This window comes from Leptodactylus fuscus, chromosome 11 (genome assembly GCF_031893055.1).
Source record: "Leptodactylus fuscus isolate aLepFus1 chromosome 11, aLepFus1.hap2, whole genome shotgun sequence".
Taxonomy (NCBI): Eukaryota; Metazoa; Chordata; class Amphibia; order Anura; family Leptodactylidae; genus Leptodactylus; species Leptodactylus fuscus.
Genome location: NC_134275.1, coordinates 34,349,990 through 34,371,105, shown reverse-complemented (window position 1 = coordinate 34,371,105; position 21,116 = coordinate 34,349,990). Strand labels below are relative to the sequence as shown.

Sequence of the window (21,116 nt, the reverse complement as noted above, 5' to 3'; positions counted from 1 at the left end):
GCACAAAGGGGAAGGGCGTCCAATCTCTATACATGTGGTCACTTTTTAATGCGGTTTGGCACAGATTTACTAATGTTCAGTTCTGGTTCCACATTGGGCTCTGTTCACATCTGCGCTGGTCAGTTTTTCTAGATTGTTATAGGAACCCTAAAGACACAAATAGACCCTTGTCTATCATTAGGTGAGGGAAAGGACAATATGCATGTGAACATGCCCTTAGTAGCCAATGGAAAAATGGCCAATGCCTGCTGCACTAAAACGACAGGTCACATGACTGAAACCTGCCGGCCAGTTATTCCTATAACTAGAAGATAAAACACATGTGAACAGAGCCTTAGTTGTGCATGGATATGACAGTGTGTTAATTTTTCTCTAGGTAACAATATGCTGCTTGTTGGGGTTCATGGACCAAAAACCCCATGTGAAGAAATCGTAGTGAAACATCTTGGAAATCGGTTGTACAACGTTACGTACCTCCTGAAGGACAAGGGAGATTACATCCTGGTGGTCAAGTGGGGAGATGAGCACATTCCAGGCAGCCCTTACCACGTGTCTGTGCCCTAAACTACCACAAGTCCCCTTGTCCTGATTCCAAACATCCTTACCCTCTGTGTGCGTGTCTAATGTACAGTTGCCCTACTCCCAACAACCCCCCCATGTGACTGAGGGGTGAGAGGGTTGGCTCGGGTTTGGGGGTTTCTGCTTAGCTGGTTCCAAGTTTATGCAATGGCCATATTAACCCCTGGTGGCACTGAAGGGGCAAAGTGTCAACGGGTGCATTTGGGTCATATTATAGGGAAGAGGGATGGCCAGACAGTTGGTGCGCAGTCCTTGGGTGAACTTGGCACTTCTTCTATCCTGTAATAATTTGAGTCGGCTGCTAAAAACAAGTTGGTCTAGGTCCATCCCTTGCCCTGGAAGGGCTGCTTTTGTATGCCACTTGCTCCCGTGTGCTGTCATGCCCCCTGTATTTGTTTACATTTGTTTGTTAACCCTTAACTGTTGTAAGGCATAAGGGATCTCTGAGATGGCAGAAGGTGTTTTGTGGGAGGGCAGGAGTCGTAGCCTGCTCACCCCTTACAAATAACTCAGATATTCTCTATTTTCTACAACCTGTGGATATTTCCATAGTAATGTGCACCACAAGCGGCTAAAGGCAATGAATACAATTGACACAAAGTTACTAAACCTTTAAAGCAACCACTACCTGTAAGAATCCTGATCACTAAATATTCGTGCTGGCCCTCCAAACATATCAAGAATATTTAGGTCCCCTCAGAGGGGGTGATGCCGTGCCCTTCCCTCCCCCTTAGTGTTATACTGTATGTATGTTTTTATGTCGTCCTGAGATTGGGTTACTTCTGAGATCCTCCATTGGGTTGCAAAGCTGGTTCACCTTCCAAAGGCCATTCCAATTGGATTGCTTCCAGTTAACCAAATCTTGTCTATTTTTCTAAAAATAGTTTTTTTTTTTGTTTTGTTGTGCACGACTACAGTACTTTGCTCTTAATGATAACAATAAAATTCTGCTTTTAATCCTCCTTTAGACTGTTTCTCATATTTAGATGTGTATGAAGTGGTCATGTTCTCCTTACTGGTCTGGGGCCATATTTTAGCAGATTTCCAGCTATGGTCTTTAGCAATGCAGGTAGTTATGGGGCAGCTGACACAGGGTTTGTATAGGGCCTAGTTCACATGACCTCGCATCTACTAGAAGAAATGGCCCCCTCTGGACCAGGATCTGCAGTACTAGAAATAAGGAAACAAAATCTAAAATGCTCCAGATTTATCAGTGAAAAAATGTTCTGTATCTTAAAGGGTTTTCTGGGCTATAAATATTGATACCCTATCCTAAAAGGGTCACTAATATTAGATCCATGGGGGCCAAGACTTGACACCCCCTATCAATTAGTTGTTCTCTACACTGATAGAGAATAGAGCAGGAAGCAGACAGCGCTATTCTGTGTAGTGGCTGAATTGAGTCACTGCAGCTTAGGGAGCTAATCTGTAGTACCTGGTCTGGCCACTACCCAGAGAATGGAGCTGTCTGCTTCCTGCTCTGTGTATCACCTACTGAGAACAGCTGATTGGTGGGAGTGTCTGTTCTTCAGGATGGGTCATCAATATTTTAAGCCTGGAAAATCCCTTTTACTGTAATTCAGATTTGTATCCCCTATTACCTTTGTGTCAGGACTTTGCACTGAAATTTTAGCATATTTTGGTAAACTCTTAAGCAGCGCCCCCTGTGGTGTAGGCTTATATCCCTAAGAACAAAAGCATCTGTATACATTTGATGTTTGGTTGATCCCACCAATTTGCACCCTGCAGTCTGGTGTAGCACTGTATATCACTGACATCTATCAGGGCCCTGCTTCTCTCCACACTGGCAGGCTGCCACAGCCCGTACCGCTCCTTCTCATATGACGTTCGCCATTCCTCATCACTAATGATCTGGCTGCGTTGTGCTAGGATTAATAAATGCAGAGGGTTTCTCCTGCCGTCAACTGCTTTGTAGCCCTTCAGTGAAATATCACATTTGTTTCTGACTGCCTGGATCTCGTGGGTACTGTTCAGGAATGCTCGCTATATACCAACTTGAAGGTTCTCTGTATGTGGCCGACTCCTTATTAGCCTGGGGCTCCAATGAAAAGTAGCTGGCCCTGCATACAGAACCTGTAACCTCACATGTGTGTGTGTGTTCACTTGTACATTACCCAGCTGAGGCAGAAACTTGCCAATGAATATAAGGAGTGGAGATGTACTTTCACCTCTGCTGATCTGTATGGAATAACTCTGGATCATCAATGTTTTGTTCCTTTTTTATACCTCCCTGGGGTAAACTGATGACTGGGTGTCACAAGTCGAGGTGAGTCCCTCACACTGTCCATCCAGGACTATGTAGGGTCGCAGCGTTATAAGAAAAGGTATTCCACAAGAAACAATTCTGGAGCATAAGTATTTACTAAGGGGGAAGAAGCGGTCTATGTAAGGGAATGTTCACACACAGAGTTTCCAGTAAATCCCTGCCAGAGACGGCTCAGTCATCCCACATGCAGTGCGGTAAAGTTTGGGATCTACAACCCCTTCTATGTAATGTGTCCTGTCTATTCACCAGACTGATACATGACTTTGTTTCCAGTACTTTTATTGCAGACATTTTGTTAACATGAACCCCCGATTTCTCAGCATTCCTTGTCGGTTTCTTTAGAGGTTTTTCCCATGAATGCAACCAACATTAAAATTTTAGAAAATGTAAAAAAAATTTTTGCAAGTGTAAATTTATTTTTTTTTGCGGTTTTTCAAACTTCCTTTTAGTGGTGATATCTGTTGTCTTGATCGGTTGCCAATGGATATGACCATGAGTGCAGGAACCTTCTGTGGTCTGGACTCAATTTCCTTATTGTGGCCGGGTTCCCATCATGTGCATGCTCAGTCCCGCTTCCTAATGACGTGGCCACAATAAGGACATCATGGCTGGTTTCCTGCTTTTATGGTCTTAGTCATTGGTGACCAAACAGATGATGACATTTACATGGGTAGAGAAAAATCTTTAAAACTCTGCAAAATTTTTAATTTATATAGCAAAAATGTTTAAACTTGTCTCCGAAGTTAATGCGGCTCAAAGTTAAAGCCACTGTCAGGCCGTATCAATTTCCTGCGACTTATTGTCCTCAGATCCCGCTGCTGTTTTTCCCCTATTAGCAGAGCAGTGATTTGTGCCTATGGTTCAGCTTCAGTACATTCAGGGATTCTGAGGTAGTCTGAGACACGCCCCCTGTCATTAGGAAGGCGGAGACCAGCCTGGTGTGTAAATAAACACAAGTGCACCCGGAGGTCTCATTACAACAAAGGCAGAATGATAAAGTGCTGAATAGGCAATCTGTGTTAGGTTCCATTGTTCTGGTCTTCCGATGGACCAGAACAACGGGCAGTCAACATACAGAGCCCAGTAGACCCCATTGACGATAGTCTGTGTTTAAAACGTGTCAGGGAAAAAAAAAAGTTGTGCATGTGGGAGGTTTGCCTTAGTGATTTTGGATAGACACTTCAGCCACAGTCCAGTCTTACTAAACCTCCAGGCATGGGGTCATTTCTGTCCATATTTATTCTACCCCCTTTAGGTAAAGGAGATGCAGACTCTCCCTGTGTTCACACTACAGTTTATTAATGTCATCCATGGGCTGACACAACAACCATTAGCTGGAACAAGGTTATGGACTGAGTCCCCTCCATCTGGGTCAGTCCCACTGACTATAATGTAAACACAAAGGACACTTTTCTAACAGAAGAAGTTTTGTTTTGTTTTTTTTTTTAAAAGGGGGGGGGGACAATGGAAGACTCGTTCGCTGTGTATTATACACAGGACACACAGAAGAGGGGGCTGCATCTGTCACTGTCTATAGTCACACTGAGACAGATGAGAGCAACAGACACTTAAACTAAGGCTAGGTTCACACTACAGTCTGCTAAGACAATAGAGGGAATAGTAAATTCCTCCCATGACACAAAACAGGCGCATAAGATAGAAAGTGGCAGACCGGACACAAGGCTATCTATACCAGTCCCGAACTTACATAGACTTCAGTTCTGGTGCATGGGAATGGGCTGGAGCCAGGGGCCTGGTGGCAGCCGCTACCGCTAAAGATTGATTTATTTTTTCAATAGGCCGTTACCTGCTGGAGTAACTCAGCACATAACGGGCCCCATTTACTGCAGCAGCGGGTGCGGCCTGAAGATAGAGAGGAGAAGATCTGCCTCCTCCACAGTCCATCTTTTAACGATATTGAGGGGTACATGGGTGTGCAGGCTGTGTGCGAGTCTGCACCCCCCCCATTCCACCCTATGTGAGCAAGAGGAGGGAATGGGTGGTGCAGGCTGTGGGTGAGCAAGAGTGTGGTGAAATGGGGGTTCCCCTCTCCACATCACCCTCTTGCTCGCACACAGCTTGCACCCCCTTTCCCCCCCTCTTGCTTGTACCCCCTTTTTTTCCCCCCTCTTGCTTATACACACTCTGCACCTCACGTCACTCTCTTGTTCTCATACAGCCTGCAAGCCCATGTACCCCTCTTGGGGGGGACCATGTCAAAAGTTTGCCACAGGGCCCCGCCATTCCTAGTTACGCCACTGGCCGGAGCCTCTTTCCTCTGCTAGCCCAAGACACCCCAGAAAAAGACTGGTATTGGAAATCTGCCGGAAACTCTGAAAAATGTACAATGTTTTCACAGCCATTTTGCCAGTTTTCATGGATCCTTCTTATACATTTCAGTGCATTTAGGGATCTGTGAAAATGGACAGTCCAACATATGCCATGTGAATGGTCTCTTTCCATTAGACACTGTGGCAATGAGTAATGCTTGGAAGGACGTGAATAATAGGTAAAAGAGCCCTGCTGCAACTACTGGGGGGTGCAAGAAGCCCTAGCCTGCTATAATTGAGAACACAAGCAAGCATGGCCTCCTCCGGTCCCCCAGCTTATGCTCTGTGCCTAGGACGGTGTAGGGTGTCAGTGCCGTTTACTTGCTTTCTGAAGGTGAACTAGACCTTAGGCCATTTTGTGATGGCCCAGAAGTGTATTTCCACGCACGCTGCTCACGATCTGGATGGTGTTGTGCTAATATCGGCCATCAGATCTATTGCTATAGTCAAGTCTTAATTCAGGCCTATCTGGTAATGACTCATGTTACACAATCAATGATCATTACCCTGTAGGCGAATTGAGTCACAATGTGATCCCGAGGACCCTCTGTCCATTGACTTACATTAGTGAGGGAGTCCTAGGCGTGGGTCACTGACTAGTTGTTGTATAACCCTAGTCTGCGATACATACAGGCCGTAATGCCCATAGAAAGTGCCTATTAAATCTGTATCTGTATTGTACATCAATGCTAAGTCTGTATTTGTATCTGCATTTGTCAGTCTACTGTATACTCTGCTCCATACTTCAGCAGATAAGACCTGGTGATCTGTATAATACAGATACAAGATGAGTCCAGTAATGTCTTGATAGTATATAAGAGGTAGAAAGGCGTATGTGCTCTACAGCCTAACACACTATACAACTACTTACAGTGACAACACTCCAACTGGCTATTGCAGAGAACTCCAGAGTTGTCCATGTCTTGAAGTTTTGGTGTTCGGGCAGGGAAAGGTATCCGGTTACAGCCTGGGTATCTTTTGATCATGGCGCCATATACCCTTTAGCAGAAGGTGCTTTGTATGTTGTATGGTCAAGGTCAGGCAGCGGCTACTAGAGTCCGCTTTTCTGGCAGTGTCTTCTGCACAGGATGAAATGTTTCTCTAGTAAACATGTCTGTCCTCATCAGATTGATCATTTTGAGCCATTACTTTGGGAGGGTCCCCACTTTGTGGTTATTTTTGTCACAACTGCGTTTCCTCCTAAGTAGCTGCCACTCGTGTTGCAGAGATTTTTCTGCTTCAGGCACCATCTGCTCTCAGCGGGGAGCACAAGCCCAATGATTTCTACATAAAATGCTGGATGTGTGTGGAGATTGTTCAGCAGCGGTATGTCATCCATGTAAGTGACCGCCGGACTCTGCTCCTAGGAGAGCTCTCACCATCATGGCTGTCCTCAGGACTCACATTCTCCTTTTACATACATGTGAAACAATTGCCTGATGTAAGTATGCTGCTCTCGATGAACTGACATAGACATGGGACATCAAGGACACCCGTATGTCCTGCGGCATGGACCCGCGGCAGCTGTCCAGAGGTGAGAAGACGCACATAGCAGGCACTTGATATAATCAGCAGCTGCCGAGCCATCACCTGGGATACAAAATGTCTTAGAATGAGATTTCCTGGGTACTCGTATGAAGAAGACACATGCAGAGCTTTTTCTGGGACAAGCTCAGCCGAGCTCCAACACTCCAGCTGTGCTTGTCCTACACCTTAGTGTGAGGTTTGTTACTTAGATTACAATGTAGTTTACTAGCTTATATTATCAATTTAGGCCTGTAGTAATGTTATACGGTGGTTAAAGGAGCTATATACACAAGACAGATGGCCAAAACCTTAAAGGGATTGTCTAAGGATTTATATAGTCTGTTAATAGGATCATATATATTATAAAGGTGAAAGGTTGTGAGTTTGGATGTTTGTGTGTTTGGCTGTGATGGAGGAACAAACGGCTGAATGGATTTTGGGGAAATTACACACACACACAGCCCAGGAAAAGGTAATAGGCTACTTTAAATGTGGGTCACTCACCCCAAATCGCCACCGTGACCCTCCAAAGAACCCACCAGCATGGCTGTAGCAGCTGGCATTCCGCCAGCGCTGATCTGTGCACGCACCTCCTATTGGTGCATGGCAGGCTGTGGGCGGGCTCTGGAGCCAGGGCTGCGGCACCATAGGTTGGGGGCTGAAGGTGGGCATGCTGATTCAGCAGGGACACAGTGAGCAAGATGGCGGCAGCCCACATGGTCCCGGCGCCACTGCTATCCCAGGCCACCTACACACTTCGCGGACGGCTAAGGAGGAGGCTGCTGCACCCGACAAACCACATAACAGGTCAGTGCAGCAGGTACAGGGGGTTGGGGAGGGGGTGTCCCCAGGGATCAACCACATTCCCCAGCTTCATGTCCCCCCCTACATCGGCCCCAGTGTGGTTGGACTCACCTTGCCATACTCCCCCACCGCTCTCTCCGCTCACTCACTGCACATAGGTGTCGGGCGGCTGGCTACGTATGGCAGGTAGACTGCAATAGAGGTGCCGGTATTCTGCAATGCACTGTATAATACCGGCGCATCTACTGCAGTCTACCTGCCTAGGCTGCAATAGAGCGAAAGACTGACAGGCCAGGGAGGCAGCGCAAGGCTTCCGGCTGTCATAGCAACCAGACACTGGCCCCCGCTCTGCCTCCTATATGCCACACACAGCTAGCCGCCCGACAACTATGTGCAGTGAGCGAGCAGCGGGGGAGGGTGACAAGGTAAGTCCAACCACACTGAGGCTAATGTAGGGAAGGGGGGGGGGGGAAGAAACTGGAAGCAGATATGGGGGGACAACAAAATGGGAGCAGATGAAGGGGGGGCATGAAACTGGGGGCAGAGATGGGGGACGAGAAACTTGGGACAAGAAACTGGGGGCATGAAACTGGGGGCAGAGATGGGGGACAAGAAACTTGGGGCATGAAACTGGGGGCAGAGATGGGGGACAAGAAACTGGTTTCTTGTCCCCCCCATCTCTGCCCCCAGTTTCTTGTCCCCCCCATCTCTGCCCCCAGTTTCTTGTCCCCCCCCATCTCTGCCCCCAGTTTCTTGTCCCCCCCCATCTCTGCCCCCAGTTTCTTGTCCCCCCCCATCTCTGCCCCCAGTTTCTTGTCCCCCCCCATCTCTGCCCCCAGTTTCTTGTCCCCCCCATCTCTGCCCCCAGTTTCTTGTCCCCCCATCTCTGCCCCCAGTTTCTTGTCCCCCCATCTCTGCCCCCAGTTTCTTGTCCCCCCCATCTCTGCCCCCAGTTTCTTGTCCCCCCCATCTCTGCCCCCAGTTTCTTGTCCCCCCCATCTCTGCCCCCAGTTTCTTGTCCCCCCCATCTCTGCCCCCAGTTTCTTGTCCCCCCCATCTCTGCCCCCAGTTTCTTGTCCCCCCCATCTCTGCCCCCAGTTTCTTGTCCCCCCATCTCTGCCCCCAGTTTCTTGTTCCACTCATCTATGCCCCCAGTTTCTTGTCCCCCCCCATCTCTGCCCCCAGTTTCATGTCCCCCCCCATCTCTGCCCCCAGTTTCATGTCCCCCCATCTCTGCCCCCAGTTTCATGTCCCCCCATCTCTGCCCCCAGTTTCATGTCCCCCCCATCTCTGCCCCCAGTTTCATGTCCCCCCATCTCTGCCCCCAGTGTCTTGCCCCCCTTCATATGCCCCCAGTTTCTTGCCCCCCTTCATATGCCCCCAGTTTCTTGTCCCCCCTTCATATGCCCCCAGTTTCTTGCCCCCCTTCATATGCCCCCCCTTCATATGCCCCCAGTTTCTTGCCCCCCCTTCATATGCCCCCAGTTTCTTGCCCCCCCTTCATATGCCCCCATTTTCTTGCCCCCCTTCATATGCCCCCAGTTTCTTGCCCCCCCTTCATATGCCCCCAGTTACTTGCCCCCCCTTCATATGCCCCCAGTTTCTTGCCCCCCCTTCATATGCCCCCAGTTTCTTGCCCCCCCATCTCATGCCCCCAGTTTCTTGCCCCCCCATCTCATGCCCCCAGTTTCTTGCCCCCCCCATCTCTGGCCCCAGTTTCTTGTCCCCCCTTCATATGCCCCCAGTTTCTTGCCCCCCCATCTCATGCCCCCAGTTTCTTGCCCCCCCCATCTCTGGCCCCAGTTTCTTGTCCCCCCTTCATATGCCCCCAGTTTCTTGCCCCCCCATCTCATGCCCCCAGTTTCTTGCCCCCCCCATCTCTGGCCCCAGTTCCTTGTCCCCCCTTCATATGGCCCCAGTTTCTTGTCCCCCTTCATATGCCCCCAGTTTCTTGCCCCCCCATCTCATGCCCCCAGTTTCTTGCCCCCCATCTCTGGCCCCAGTTCCTTGTCCCCCCCTTCATATGCCCCCCCTTCATATGCCCCCAGTTTCTTGCCCCCCCCCTTCATATGCCCCCAGTTTCTTGCCCCCCCTTCATATGCCCCCCGTTTCTTGTCCCCCCATCTCTGCCCCAGTTTCATGTCCCCCCCATCTCTGCCCCCAGTTTTATACCCCCCTTCATCGGCCCCCAGTTTCTTGTCCCCCCTTCATATGCCCCCAGTTTCTTGTCCCCCATCTCTGCCCCCAGTTTCTTGTCCCCCGTCTCTGCCCCCAGTTTCTTGTCCCCACATCTCTACCCCGATTCATACCCCCCTTCATATGCCCCCCATAATATGCCCCCAGATTGTTGTCCCCCCAGTTTAATGTCCCCCATTAATATGCCCCCAGTTTAATGTCCCCCCTTAAAATGCCCCCAGTTTAATGTCCCCCCTTAATATGCCCCCCCTTAATATGCCCCCAGTTTAATGTCCCCCCTTAATATGCCCCCAGTGTCTTGCCCCCCTTCATATGCCCCCAGTTTCTTGTCCCCCTTCATATGCCCCCAGTTTCTTGCCCCTCTTCATATGCCCCCCCCTTCATATGCCCCCCCTTCATATGCCCCCCCTTCATATGCCCCCCCTTCATATGCCCCCCCCTTCATATGCCCCCAGTTTCTTGCCCCCCCTTCATATGCCCCCCCCTTCATATGCCCCCAGTTTCTTGCCCCCCCTTCATATGCCCCCCTTCATATGCCCCCCCTTCATATGCCCCGTTTCTTTCCCCCCCTTCATATGCCCCGCTGCCCCGCATATCATGCCCCGCATATCATGCCCCCCCTTCATATGCCCCCAGATTCTTGCCCCCCTTCATATGCCCCCCTTCATATGCCCGCAGTTTCTTGTCCCCCCTTCATATGCCCCCAGTTTCTTGCCCCCCAGTTTCTTGCCCCCCCATCTCTAGCCCCAGATTCTTGCCCCCCCCATCTCTGGCCCCAGTTTCTTGCCCCCCTTCATATGCCCCCAGTTTCTTGCTCCCCCCCATCTCTGCCCCCCCCATCTCTGGCCCCAGTTTCTTGCCCCCCTTCATATGCCCCCAGATTCTTGTCCCCCCTTCATATGCCCCGTTTCTTGCCCCCCCTTCATATGCCCCCAGTTTCTTGCCCCCCCTTCATATGCCCCCAGTTTCTTGCCCCCCCTTCATATGCCCCCAGTTTCTTGCCCCCCCTTCATATGCCCCCAGTTTCTTGCCCCCCTTCATATGCCCCCAGTTTCTCGCCCCCCCTTCATTTGCCCCCAGTTTCTCGCCCCCCCCTTCATATGCCCCCCCTTCATATGCCCCCAGTTTCTTGCCCCCCCCATCTCTGGCCCCAGTTTCTTGTCCCCCCCCCCATCTCTGGCCCCAGTTTCTTGTCCCCCCATCTCTGGCCCCAGTTTCTTGTCCCCAGTTTCTTTTCCCCCCTTCATATGCCCCCAGTTTCATGTCCCCCCCATCTCTGCTCCCAGTTTCTTGTCCCCCCTTCATATGCCCCCAGTTTCTTGTCCCCCCTTCATATGCCCCCAGTTTCTTGTCCCCCCTTCATATGGCCCCAGTTTCCTGTCCCCCCTTCATATGGCCCCAGTTTCTTGTCCCCCCTTCATATGGCCCCAGTTTCTTGTCCCCCCTTCATATGGCCCCAGTTTCTTGTCCCCCCTTCATATGGCCCCAGTTTCTTGTCCCCCCTTCATATGCCCCGTTTCTTGCCCCCCTTCATATGCCCCCCTTCATATGCCCCCAGTTTCTTGCCCCCCCCATCTCTGCCCCCAGTTTCTTGTCCCCCCTTCATATGGCCCCAGTTTCTTGTCCCCCCTTCATATGGCCCCAGTTTCTTGTCCCCCCTTCATATGGCCCCAGTTTCTTGTCCCCCCTTCATATGGCCCCAGTTTCTTGTCCCCCCTTCATATGGCCCCAGTTTCTTGTCCCCCCCTTCATATGGCCCCAGTTTCTTGTCCCCCCTTCATATGGCCCCAGTTTCTTGTCCCCCCTTCATATGGCCCCAGTTTCTTGTCCCCCCTTCATATGGCCCCAGTTTCTTGTCCCCCCTTCATATGGCCCCAGTTTCTTGTCCCCCCTTCATATGCCCCCAGTTTCTTGTCCCCCCTTCATATGCCCCCCTTCATATGCCCCCAGTTTCTTGCCCCCCCCCCATCTCTGGCCCCAGTTTCTTGTCCCCCTTCATATGGCCCCAGTTTTATGTCCCCCCCCATCTCTGCCACTAGTTTCTTGTCCCCCTTCATATGGCCCCAGTTTCTTGTCCCCCCTTCATATGGCCCCAGTTTCTTGTCCCCCCTTCATATATGGTCCCAGTTTCTTGTCCCCCCTTCATATGGCCCCAGTTTCTTGTCCCCCCTTCATATGGCCCCAGTTTCTTGTCCGCCCTTCATATGGCCCCAGTTTCTTGTCCCCCCTTCATATGGCCCCAGTTTCTTGTCCCCCCTTCATATGCCCCGTTTCTTGCCCCCCTTCATATGCCCCCCTTCATATGCCCCCAGTTTCTTGCCCCCCCTTCATATGCCCCCAGTTTCTTGCCCCCCCTTCATATGCCCCCAGTTTCTTGCCCCCCCTTCATATGCCCCGTTTCTTGCCCCCGCTTCATATGCCCCCAGTTTCTTGCCCCCCCCTTTATATGCCCCAAGTTTCTTGCCCCCCGTTTCTTGCCCCCCCATCTCTGGCCCCAGTTTCTTGCCCCCAGTTTCATGTCCCCCCCATCTCTGCCCCCAGTTTCTTGTCCCCCCCTTCATATGCCCCCAGTTTCTTGTCCCCCCTTCATATGCCCCCAGTTTCTTGTCCCCCCTTCATATGCCCCCTGTTTCTTGTCCCCCCTTCATATGGCCCCAGTTTCTTGTCCCCCCTTCATATGCCCCGTTTCTTGCCCCCCCTTCATATCCCCCATTTTCTTGCCCCCCCTTCATATGCCCCCAGTTTCTTGCCCCCCTTCATATGCCCCCAGTATCTTGCCCCCCCTTCATATGCCCCCAGTTTCTTGCCCCCCCTTCATCTGCCCCCAGTTTCATGTCCCCCCATCTCTGCCCCCAGTTTCTTGTCCCCCCAGTTTCTTGTCCCCCCTTCATATGCCCCCAGTTTCTTGTCCCCCGTCTCTACCCCCAGTTTCTTGTCCCCCCATCTCTACCCCGATTCATACCCCCCTTCATATGCCCCCCTTAATATGCCCCCAGATTGTTGTCCCCCCAGTTTAATGTCCCCCCTTAATATGCCCCCAGTTTAATGTCCCCCCTTAATATGCCCCCAGTTTCTTGCCCCCCTTCATATGCCCCCAGTTTCTTGTTCCCCCTTCATATGCCCCCAGTTTCTTGCCCCCCTTCATATGCCCCCCTTCATATGCCCCCCCCTTCATATGCCCCCCTTCATATGCCCCCCCTTCATATGCCCCCCTTCATATGCCCCCCTTCATATGCCCCCCTTCATATGCCCCCCTTCATATGCCCCCAGTTTCTTGCCCCTCCTTCATATGCCCCAACTTCATATGCCCCCAGTTTCTTGCCCCCCCTTCATATGCCCCCCCCTTCATATGCCCCCCGTTTCTTGCACCCCCTTCATATGCCCCCCCTTCATATGCCCCTCCTTCATATGCCCCCAGTTTCTTTCCCCCCCTTCATATGCCCCGCTGCCCCGCATATCATGCCCCCAATATCATGCCCCCCCTTCATATGCTCCCCTTCATATGCCCCCAGTTTCTTTCCCCCCTTCATATGCCCCCAGATTCTTGCCCCCCTTCATATGCCCCCAGTTTCTTGCCCCCCCATCTCTGCCCCCCCCATCTCTGCCCCCCCATCTCTGGCCCCAGTTTCTTGCCCCCCCATCTCTGGCCCCAGTTTCTCGCCCCCTCCTTCATATGCCTCCAGTTTCTTGCCCCCCCCCTTCACATGCCCCCAGTTTCTTGCCCCCCTTCATATGCCCCCAGTTTCTTGCCCCCCCTTCATATGCCCCCAGTTTCTTGCCCCCCTTCATATGCCCCCAGTTTCTTGCCCCCCCTACATATGCCCCCAGTTTCTTGCCCCCCCTTCATATGCCCCCAGTATCTTTCCCCCTTCATATGCCCAGTATCTTGCCCCCCTTCATATGCCCCGTATCTTGCCCCCCTTCATATGCCCCGTTTCTTGCCCCCTTTATATGCCCCCAGTTTCTTGCCCCCCTTTATATGCCCCCAGTTTCTTGCCCCCCTTCATATCCCCCCAGTTTCTTGCCCCCCCTTCATATGCCCCCAGTTTCTTGCCCCCCCTTCATATGCCCCCAGTTTCTTGCCCCCCCTTCATATGCCCCCAGTTTCTTGCCCCCCCTTCATATGCCTCCAGTTTCTTGCCCCCCTTCATATGCCCCCAGTTTCTTGCCCCCCCATCTCTGGCCCCAGTTTCTTGTCCCCCCCATCTCTGGCCCCAGTTTCTTGTCCCCAGTTTCTTTTTCCCCCAGTTTCTTTTCCCCCCTTCATATGACCCCCCGTTTCTTGTCCCCCCATCTCTAACCCCAGTTTTATACCCCCCTTCATATGCCCCCAGTTTCTCGTCCCCCCTTCGTATGCCCCCAGTTTCTCATCCCCCCTTCGTATGCCCCCAGTTTCTCGTCCCCCCTTCGAATGCCCCCAGTTTCTCGTCCCCCCTTCGTATGCCCCCAGTTTCTCGTCCCCCCTTCGTATGCCCCCAGTTTCTCGCCCCCCCCCCTTCATATGCCCCCAGTTTCTTGCCCCCCCTTCATATGCCCCCAGTTTCTTGCCCCCCCTTCATATGCCCCCAGTTTCTTGCCCCCCCTTCATATGCCTCCAGTTTCTTGCCCCCCTTCATATGCCCCCAGTTTCTTGCCCCCCCATCTCTGGCCCCAGTTTCTTGTCCGCCCCATCTCTGGCCCCAGTTTCTTGTCCCCAGTTTCTTTTTCCCCCAGTTTCTTTTCCCCCCTTCATATGACCCCCGTTTCTTGTCCCCCCATCTCTAACCCCAGTTTTATACCCCCCTTCATATGCCCCCAGTTTCTCGTCCCCCCTTCGTATGCCCCCAGTTTCTCATCCCCCCTTCGTATGCCCCCAGTTTCTCGTCCCCCCTTCGTATGCCCCCAGTTTCTCGTCCCCCCTTCGTATGCCCCCAGTTTCTCGTCCCCCCTTCGTATGCCCCCAGTTTCTCGCCCCCCCTTCATATGCCCCCAGTTTCTTCCCCCCCCCTTCATATGCCCCCAGATTCTTGCCCCCCTTCATATGCCCCCAGTTTCTTGCCCCCCTTCATATGCCCCCAGTTTCTTGCCCCCCCTTCATATGCCCCCAGTTTCTTGCCCCCCCTTCATATGCCCCCAGTTTCTTGCCCCCCCTTCATATGCCCCCAGTTTCTTGCCCCCCCATCTCTGGCCCCAGTTTCTTGTCCCCCCTTCATATGCCCCCAGTTTCTTTTCCCCCTTCATATGCCCCCAGTTTCTTGCCCCCCCCCATCTCTGGCCCCAGTTTCTTGCCCCCCCATCTCTGGCCCCAGTTTCTTGCCCCCCCATCTCTGGCCCCAGTTTCTTGCCCCCCCATCTCTGGCCCCAGTTTCTTGCCCCCCCTTCATATGCCCGCAGTTTCTTGTCCCCCCTTCATATTCCCCCAGTTTCTTGCCCCCCTTCATATGCCCCCAGTTTCTTGCCCCCCCTTCATATGCCCCCAGTTTCTTCCCCCCTTCATATGCCCCCAGTTTCTTGCCCCCCTTCATATGCCCACAGTTTCTTGCCCCCCCTTCATATGCCCACAGTTTCTTGCCCCCCCCCTCATATGCCCCCAGTTTCTTGCCCCCCCTTCATATGCCCCCAGTTTCTTGCCCCCCTTCATATGCCCCCAGTTTATTGCCTCCCCCTACATATGCCCCCAGTTTCTTGCCTCCCCCTACATATGCCCCCAGTTTCTTGCCTCCCCCTACATATGCCCCCCAGTTTCTTGCCTCCCCCTACATATGCCCCCAGTTTCTCGCCCCCCCTTCATATGCCCCCCTTCATATGCCCCCAGTTTCTTGCTCCCCCCTACATATGCCCCCAGTTTCTTGTCCCCCCTTCATATGCCCCAGTTTCTTGCCCCCCCCATCTCTGGCCCCAGTTTCTTGTCCCCCCCATCTCTGGCCCCAGTTTCTTGTCCCCAGTTTCTTTTCCCCCCTTCATATGCCCCCAGTTTCATGTCCCCCCCATCTCTGCCCCCAGTTTCTTGTCCCCCCTTCATATACCCCCAGTTTATTGTCCCCCCTTCATATGCCCCCAGTTTCTTGTCCCCCTTCATATGGCCCCAGTTTCTTATCCCCCCTTCATATGGCCCCAGTTTCTTGTCCCCCCCTTCATATGGCCCCAGTTTCTTGTCCCCCCTTCATATGGCCCCAGTTTCATGTCCCCCCTTCATATGCCCCCAGTTTCTTGTCCCCCCCTTCATATGCCCCCGTTTCTTGCCCCCCCTTCATATGCCCCCAGTTTCTTGCCCCCCTTCATATGCCCCAGTTTCTTGCCCCCCGTTTCTTGCCCCCCCATCTCTGGCCCCAGTTTCTTGTCCCCAGCTTCTTTTCCCCTTCATATGCCCCCAGTTTCATGTCCCCCCCATCTCTGCCCCCAGTTTCATGTCCCCCCTTCATATGCCCCCAGTTTCATGTCCCCCCTTCATATGCCCCCAGTTTCTTGTCCCCCCTTCATATGCCCCCAGTTTCTTGTCCCCCCTTCATATGCCCGCAGTTTCATGTCCCCCCTTCATATGCCCCCAGTTTTCTTGTCCCCCCTTCATATGGCCCCCAGTTTCTTGTCCCCCTTTCATATGCCCCGTTTCTTGCCCCCCTTCATATCCCCCATTTTCTTGCCCCCCCTTCATATGCCCCCAGTTTCTTGCCCCCCTTCATATGGCCCCAGTTTCTTGTCCCCAGTCTCTGCCCCCCAGTTTCTTGCCCCCCCATCTCTGGCCCCAGTTTCTTGTCTCCCCTTCATATGCCCCCAGTTTTCTTGCCCCCCCCCCATCTCTGGCCCAAGTTTCTTGCCCCCCCCCATCTCTGGCCCCAGTTTCTTGCCCCCCCCATCTCTGGTCCCAGTTTCTTGCCCCCCCCATCTGTGGCCCCAGTTTCTTGCCCCCCCATCTCTGGCCCCAGTTTCTTGCCCCCCCATCTCTGGCCCCAGTTTCTTGTCCCCCCCTTCATATGCCCCGTTTCTTGCCCCCCTTCTTGCCCCCCCTTCATATGCCCCCAGTTTCTTGCCCCCCTTCATTTGCCCCCCCTTCTTGCCCCCCCCTTCATATTCCCCCCTTCTTGCCCCCCTTCATATGCCCCCAGTTTCTTGCCCCCCCTTCATATGCCCCCCTTCTTGCCCCCCCTTCATATGCCCCCAGTTTCTTGTCCCCCCTTCATATGCCCCAGTTCTTGCCCCCCCCATCTCTGGCCAAGTTTCTTGCCCCCCCCATCTCTGGCCCAAGTTTCTTGCCCCCCCATCTCTGGCCCCAGTTTCTTGCCCCCTCATCTCTGGCCCCAGTTTCTTGCCCCCCCATCTCTAGCCCCAGTTTCTTGCCCCCCCTTCATATGCCCCCCCTTCATATGCCCCCAGTTTCTTGTCCCCCCTTCATATGCCCCGTTTCTTGCCCCCCTTCTTGCCCCCCCTTCATATGCCCCCAGTTTCTTGCCCCCTTCATATGCCCCCCTTCATATGCCCCCAGTTTCTTGCCCCCCCTTCATATGCCCCCAGTTTCTTGCCCCCCCTTCATATGTTCCCAGTTTCTTGCCCCCCTTCATATGCCCCCAGTTTCTTGCCCCCCTTCATATGCCCCCAGTTTCATGTCCCCCCTTCATATGCCCCCAGTTTCATGTCCCCCCTTCATATGCCCCCAGTTTCATGTCCCCCCCTTCATATGCCCCCAGTTTCATGTCCCCCCTTCATATGCCCCCAGTTTCATGTCCCCCTTCATATGCCCCCAGTTCTTGTCCCCCCTTCATATGCCCCCAGTTTCTTGTCCCCCCTTCATATGCCCCGTTTCTTGCCCCCCCCTTCATATCCCCCATTTTCTTGCCCCCCCTTCCTATGCCCCCAGTTTCTTGCCCCCCCTTCATATGCCCCTACCTTCATAGGCCCCCCCCTTCATAGGCCCTTCCCCTTCATATGCCCCCAGTTTCTTGCACCCCTTCATATGGCCCCAGTTTCTTGTCCCCCGTCTCTGCCCCCAGTTTCTTGCCCCCCCATCTCTGGCCCCAGTTTCTTGTCTCCCCTTCATATGCCCCCAGTTTCTTGCCCCCCCCCCCATCTCTGGCCCAAGTTTCTTGCCCCCCCCCCCCATCTCTGGCCTAAGTTTCTTGCCCCCCCATCTCTGGCCCCAGTTTCTTGCCCCCCCATCTCTGGCCCCAGTTTCTTGCCCCTCTTCATATGCCCCCCCTTCATATGCCCCCCCTTCATATGCCCCCAGTTTCTTGCCCCCCCTTCATATGCCCCCCCTTCATATGCCCCCCCTTCATATGCCCCCAGTTTCTTGCCCCCCCTTCATATGCCCCCCCTTCATATGCCCCCAGTTTCTTGCCCCCCCTTCATATGCCCCCCCCTTCATATGCCCCTCCTTCATATGCCCCGTTTCTTTCCCCCCCTTCATATGCCCCGCTGCCCCGCATATCATGCCCCGCATATCATGCCCCCCCTTCATATGCCCCCCCTTCATATGCCCCCAGTTTCTTTCCCCCCCTTCATATGCCCCCAGATTCTTGCCCCCCTTCATATGCCCCCCTTCATATGCCCGCAGTTTCTTGTCCCCCCTTCATATGCCCCCCAGTTTCTTGCCCCCCAGTTTCTTGCCCCCCCCCATCTCTGGCCCCAGATTCTTGCCCCCCCATCTCTGGCCCCAGTTTCATTGCCCCCCTTCATATGCCCCCAGTTTCTTGCCCCCCCATCTCTGCCCCCCCCCATCTCTGGCCCCAGTTTCTTGCCCCCCTTCATATGCCCCCCTTCATATGCCCCCAGATTCTTGTCCCCCCATCATATGCCCCGTTTCTTTGCCCCCCCTTCATATGCCCCCAGTTTCTTGCCCCCCCTTCATATGCCCCCAGTTTCTTGCCCCCCTTCATATGCCCCCAGTTCTCGCCCCCCCTTCATTTGCCCCCAGTTTCTCCCCCCCCCCTTTCATAAGCCCCCCCTTCATATGCCCCCAGTTTCTTGCCCCCCCCCCCATCTCTGGCCCCAGTTTCTTGTCCCCCCATCTCTGGCCCCAGTTTCTTGTCCCCCCATCTCTGGCCCCAGTTTCTTGTCCCCAGTTTCTTTTCCCCCCTTCATATGCCCCCAGTTTCATGTCCCCCCATCTCTGCTCCCAGATTCTTGTCCCCCTTCATATGCCCCCAGTTTCTTGTCCCCCCTTCATATGGCCCCAGTTTCTTGTCCCCCCTTCATATGGCCCCAGTTTCTTGTCCCCCCTTCATATGGCCCCAGTTTCTTGCCCCCCCTTCATATGCCCCCAGTTTCTTGCCCCCCCTTCATATGCCCCCAGTTTCTTTCCCCCCCGTTTCTTGCCCCCCCCATCTCTGGCCCCAGTTTCTTGTCCCCAGTTTCATGTCCCCCCTTCATATGCCCCAAGTTTCATGTCCCCCCCTTCATATGCCCCCAGTTTCTTGTCCCCCTTCATATGCCCCCAGTTTCTTGTCCCCCCTTCATATGCCCCGTTTCTTGCCCCCCCATCATATACCACATTTTCTTGCCCCCCCTTCATATGCCCCCAGTTTCTTGCCTCCTCTTCATATGCCCCCCCTTCATAGGCCCTTCCCTTCATATGCCCCCAGTTTCTTGCCTCCTTCATATGCCCCCAGTTTCTTGCCCTCCTTCATATGGCCCCAGTTTCTTGTCCCCCGTCTCTGCCCCCAGTTTCTTGCCCCCCCATCTCTGGCCCCAGTTTCTTGTCCCCCCTTCATATGCCCCCAGTTTCTTGCCCCCCCTTCATATGCCCCCAGTTTTTTGCCCCCCCTTCATATGCCCCCAGTTTCTTGCCCCCCCTTCATATGCCCCCAGTTTCTTGCCCCCCCCTCATATGCCCCCAGTTTCTTGCCCCCCCCATCTCTGGCCCCAGTTTCTTGCCCCCCCCCATCTCTGGCCCCAGTTTCTTGCCCCCCCCCCATCTCTGGCCCCAGTTTCTTGCCCCCCCATCTCTGGCCCCAGTTTCTTGCCCCCCCATCTCTGGCCCCAGTTTCTTGCCCCCCTTCATATGCCCCCAGTTTCTTGTTCCCCCTTCATATGCCCCATTTCTTGCCCCCCTTCTTGCCCCCCCTTCATATGCCCCCAGTTTCTTGCCCCCTTCATATGCCCCCAGTTTCTTGCCCCCCCTTCATATGCCCCCAGTTTCTTGCCCCCCTTCATATGCCCCCAGTTTCTTGCCCCCCTTCATATGCCCCCAGTTTCTTGCCCCCCTTCATATGCCCCCAGTTTCTTGCCCCCCTTCATATGCCCCCCAGTTTCTTTTGGCCCCCCCTTCATATGCCCCCAGTTTCTTGCCCCCCTTTATATGCCCCCCTTCATATGCCCCCAGTTTCTTGCCCCCCCTTCATATGCCCCCAGTTTCTTGCCCCCCCCTTCATATGCCCAGTTTCTTGCCCCCCTTTTTGCCCCCCCCTTCATATGCCCCCAGTTTCTTGCCCCCTTCATATGCCCCCCTTCATATGCCCCCAGTTTCTTGCCCCCCCTTCATATGCCCCCAGTTTCTTGCCCCCCCTTCATATGCCCCCAGTTTCTTGCCCCCTCCTTCATATGCCCCCAGTTTCTTTCCCCCCCTTCATATGCCCCCAGTTTCTTGCCCCCCTTCTTGCCCCCCCTTCTTGCCCCCCCCTTCATATGCCCCCAGTTTCTTGCCCCCCCTCATATGCCCCCAGTTTCTTGCCCCCCCTCATATGCCCCCAGTTTCTTGCCCCCCTTCATATGCCCCCAGTTTCTTGCCCCCCCTTCATATGCCCCCAGTTTCTTGCCCCCCCCTTCATATGCCCTCAGTTTCTTGCCCCCCCTTCATATGCCCCCAGTTTCTTGTCCCCCTTCATATGCCCCCAGTTTCTTGTCCCCCCTTCATATGCCCGTTTCTTGCCCCCCCTTCATATACCCCATTTTCTTGACCCCCCTTCATATGCCCCCAGTTTCTTGCCCCCCCCATCTCTGGCCCAAGTTTCTTGCCCCCCCCCCCCATTTCTGGCCCCAGTTTCTTGCCCCCCCCCCCCATCTCTGGCCCCAGTTTCTTGCCCCCCCCATCTCTGGCCCCAGTTTCTTGCCCCCCCATCTCTGGCCCCAGTTTCTTGTCCCCAGCTTCTTTTCCCCTTCATATGCCCCCAGTTTCTTGTCCCCCCTTCATATGGCCCCCAGTTTCTTGTCCCCCCTTCATATGCCCCCAGTTTCTTGTCCCCCCTTCATATGCCCCGTTTCTTGCCCCCCCTTCATATCCCCCATTTTCTTGCCCCCTTCATATGCCCCCAGTTTCTTGCCCCCCCTTCATATGCCCCCAGTTTCTTGCCCCCCCTTCATATGCCCCCAGTTTCTTGTCCTCCATCTCTGCCCCCAGTTCTTGTCCTCCATCTCTGCCCCCAGTTTCTTGTCCTCCCATCTCTGCCCCCAGTTCTTGTCCCCCAACCTGCCCCCGAGTTCAT

The 21,116-nt window shown here is 53.8% G+C and overlaps 2 protein-coding genes across 6 annotated transcripts in view; one reads left to right on the top strand and one right to left on the bottom strand.

Annotated features, from left to right (window-relative positions):
* Positions 1–1,541, top strand: part of FLNA (filamin A) — an 80,988-nt gene extending 79,447 nt beyond the window's left edge. For all 3 annotated transcript variants that reach the window (XM_075260156.1, XM_075260154.1, XM_075260153.1), the window contains one exon: positions 377–1,541. In XM_075260156.1, the coding sequence (XP_075116257.1) occupies positions 377–564 (188 nt within the window). In that variant the 3' untranslated portion in view covers positions 565–1,541. The remainder of the gene's footprint in view (positions 1–376) is intronic.
* A 3,471-nt stretch (positions 1,542–5,012) lies between these two features.
* The window catches only part of TMEM268 (transmembrane protein 268), a 59,284-nt gene continuing 43,180 nt past the window's right edge, over positions 5,013–21,116 (bottom strand). For all 3 annotated transcript variants that reach the window (XM_075260209.1, XM_075260208.1, XM_075260210.1), the window contains one exon: positions 5,013–6,786. In XM_075260209.1, the coding sequence (XP_075116310.1) occupies positions 6,610–6,786 (177 nt within the window). In that variant the 3' untranslated portion in view covers positions 5,013–6,609. The remainder of the gene's footprint in view (positions 6,787–21,116) is intronic.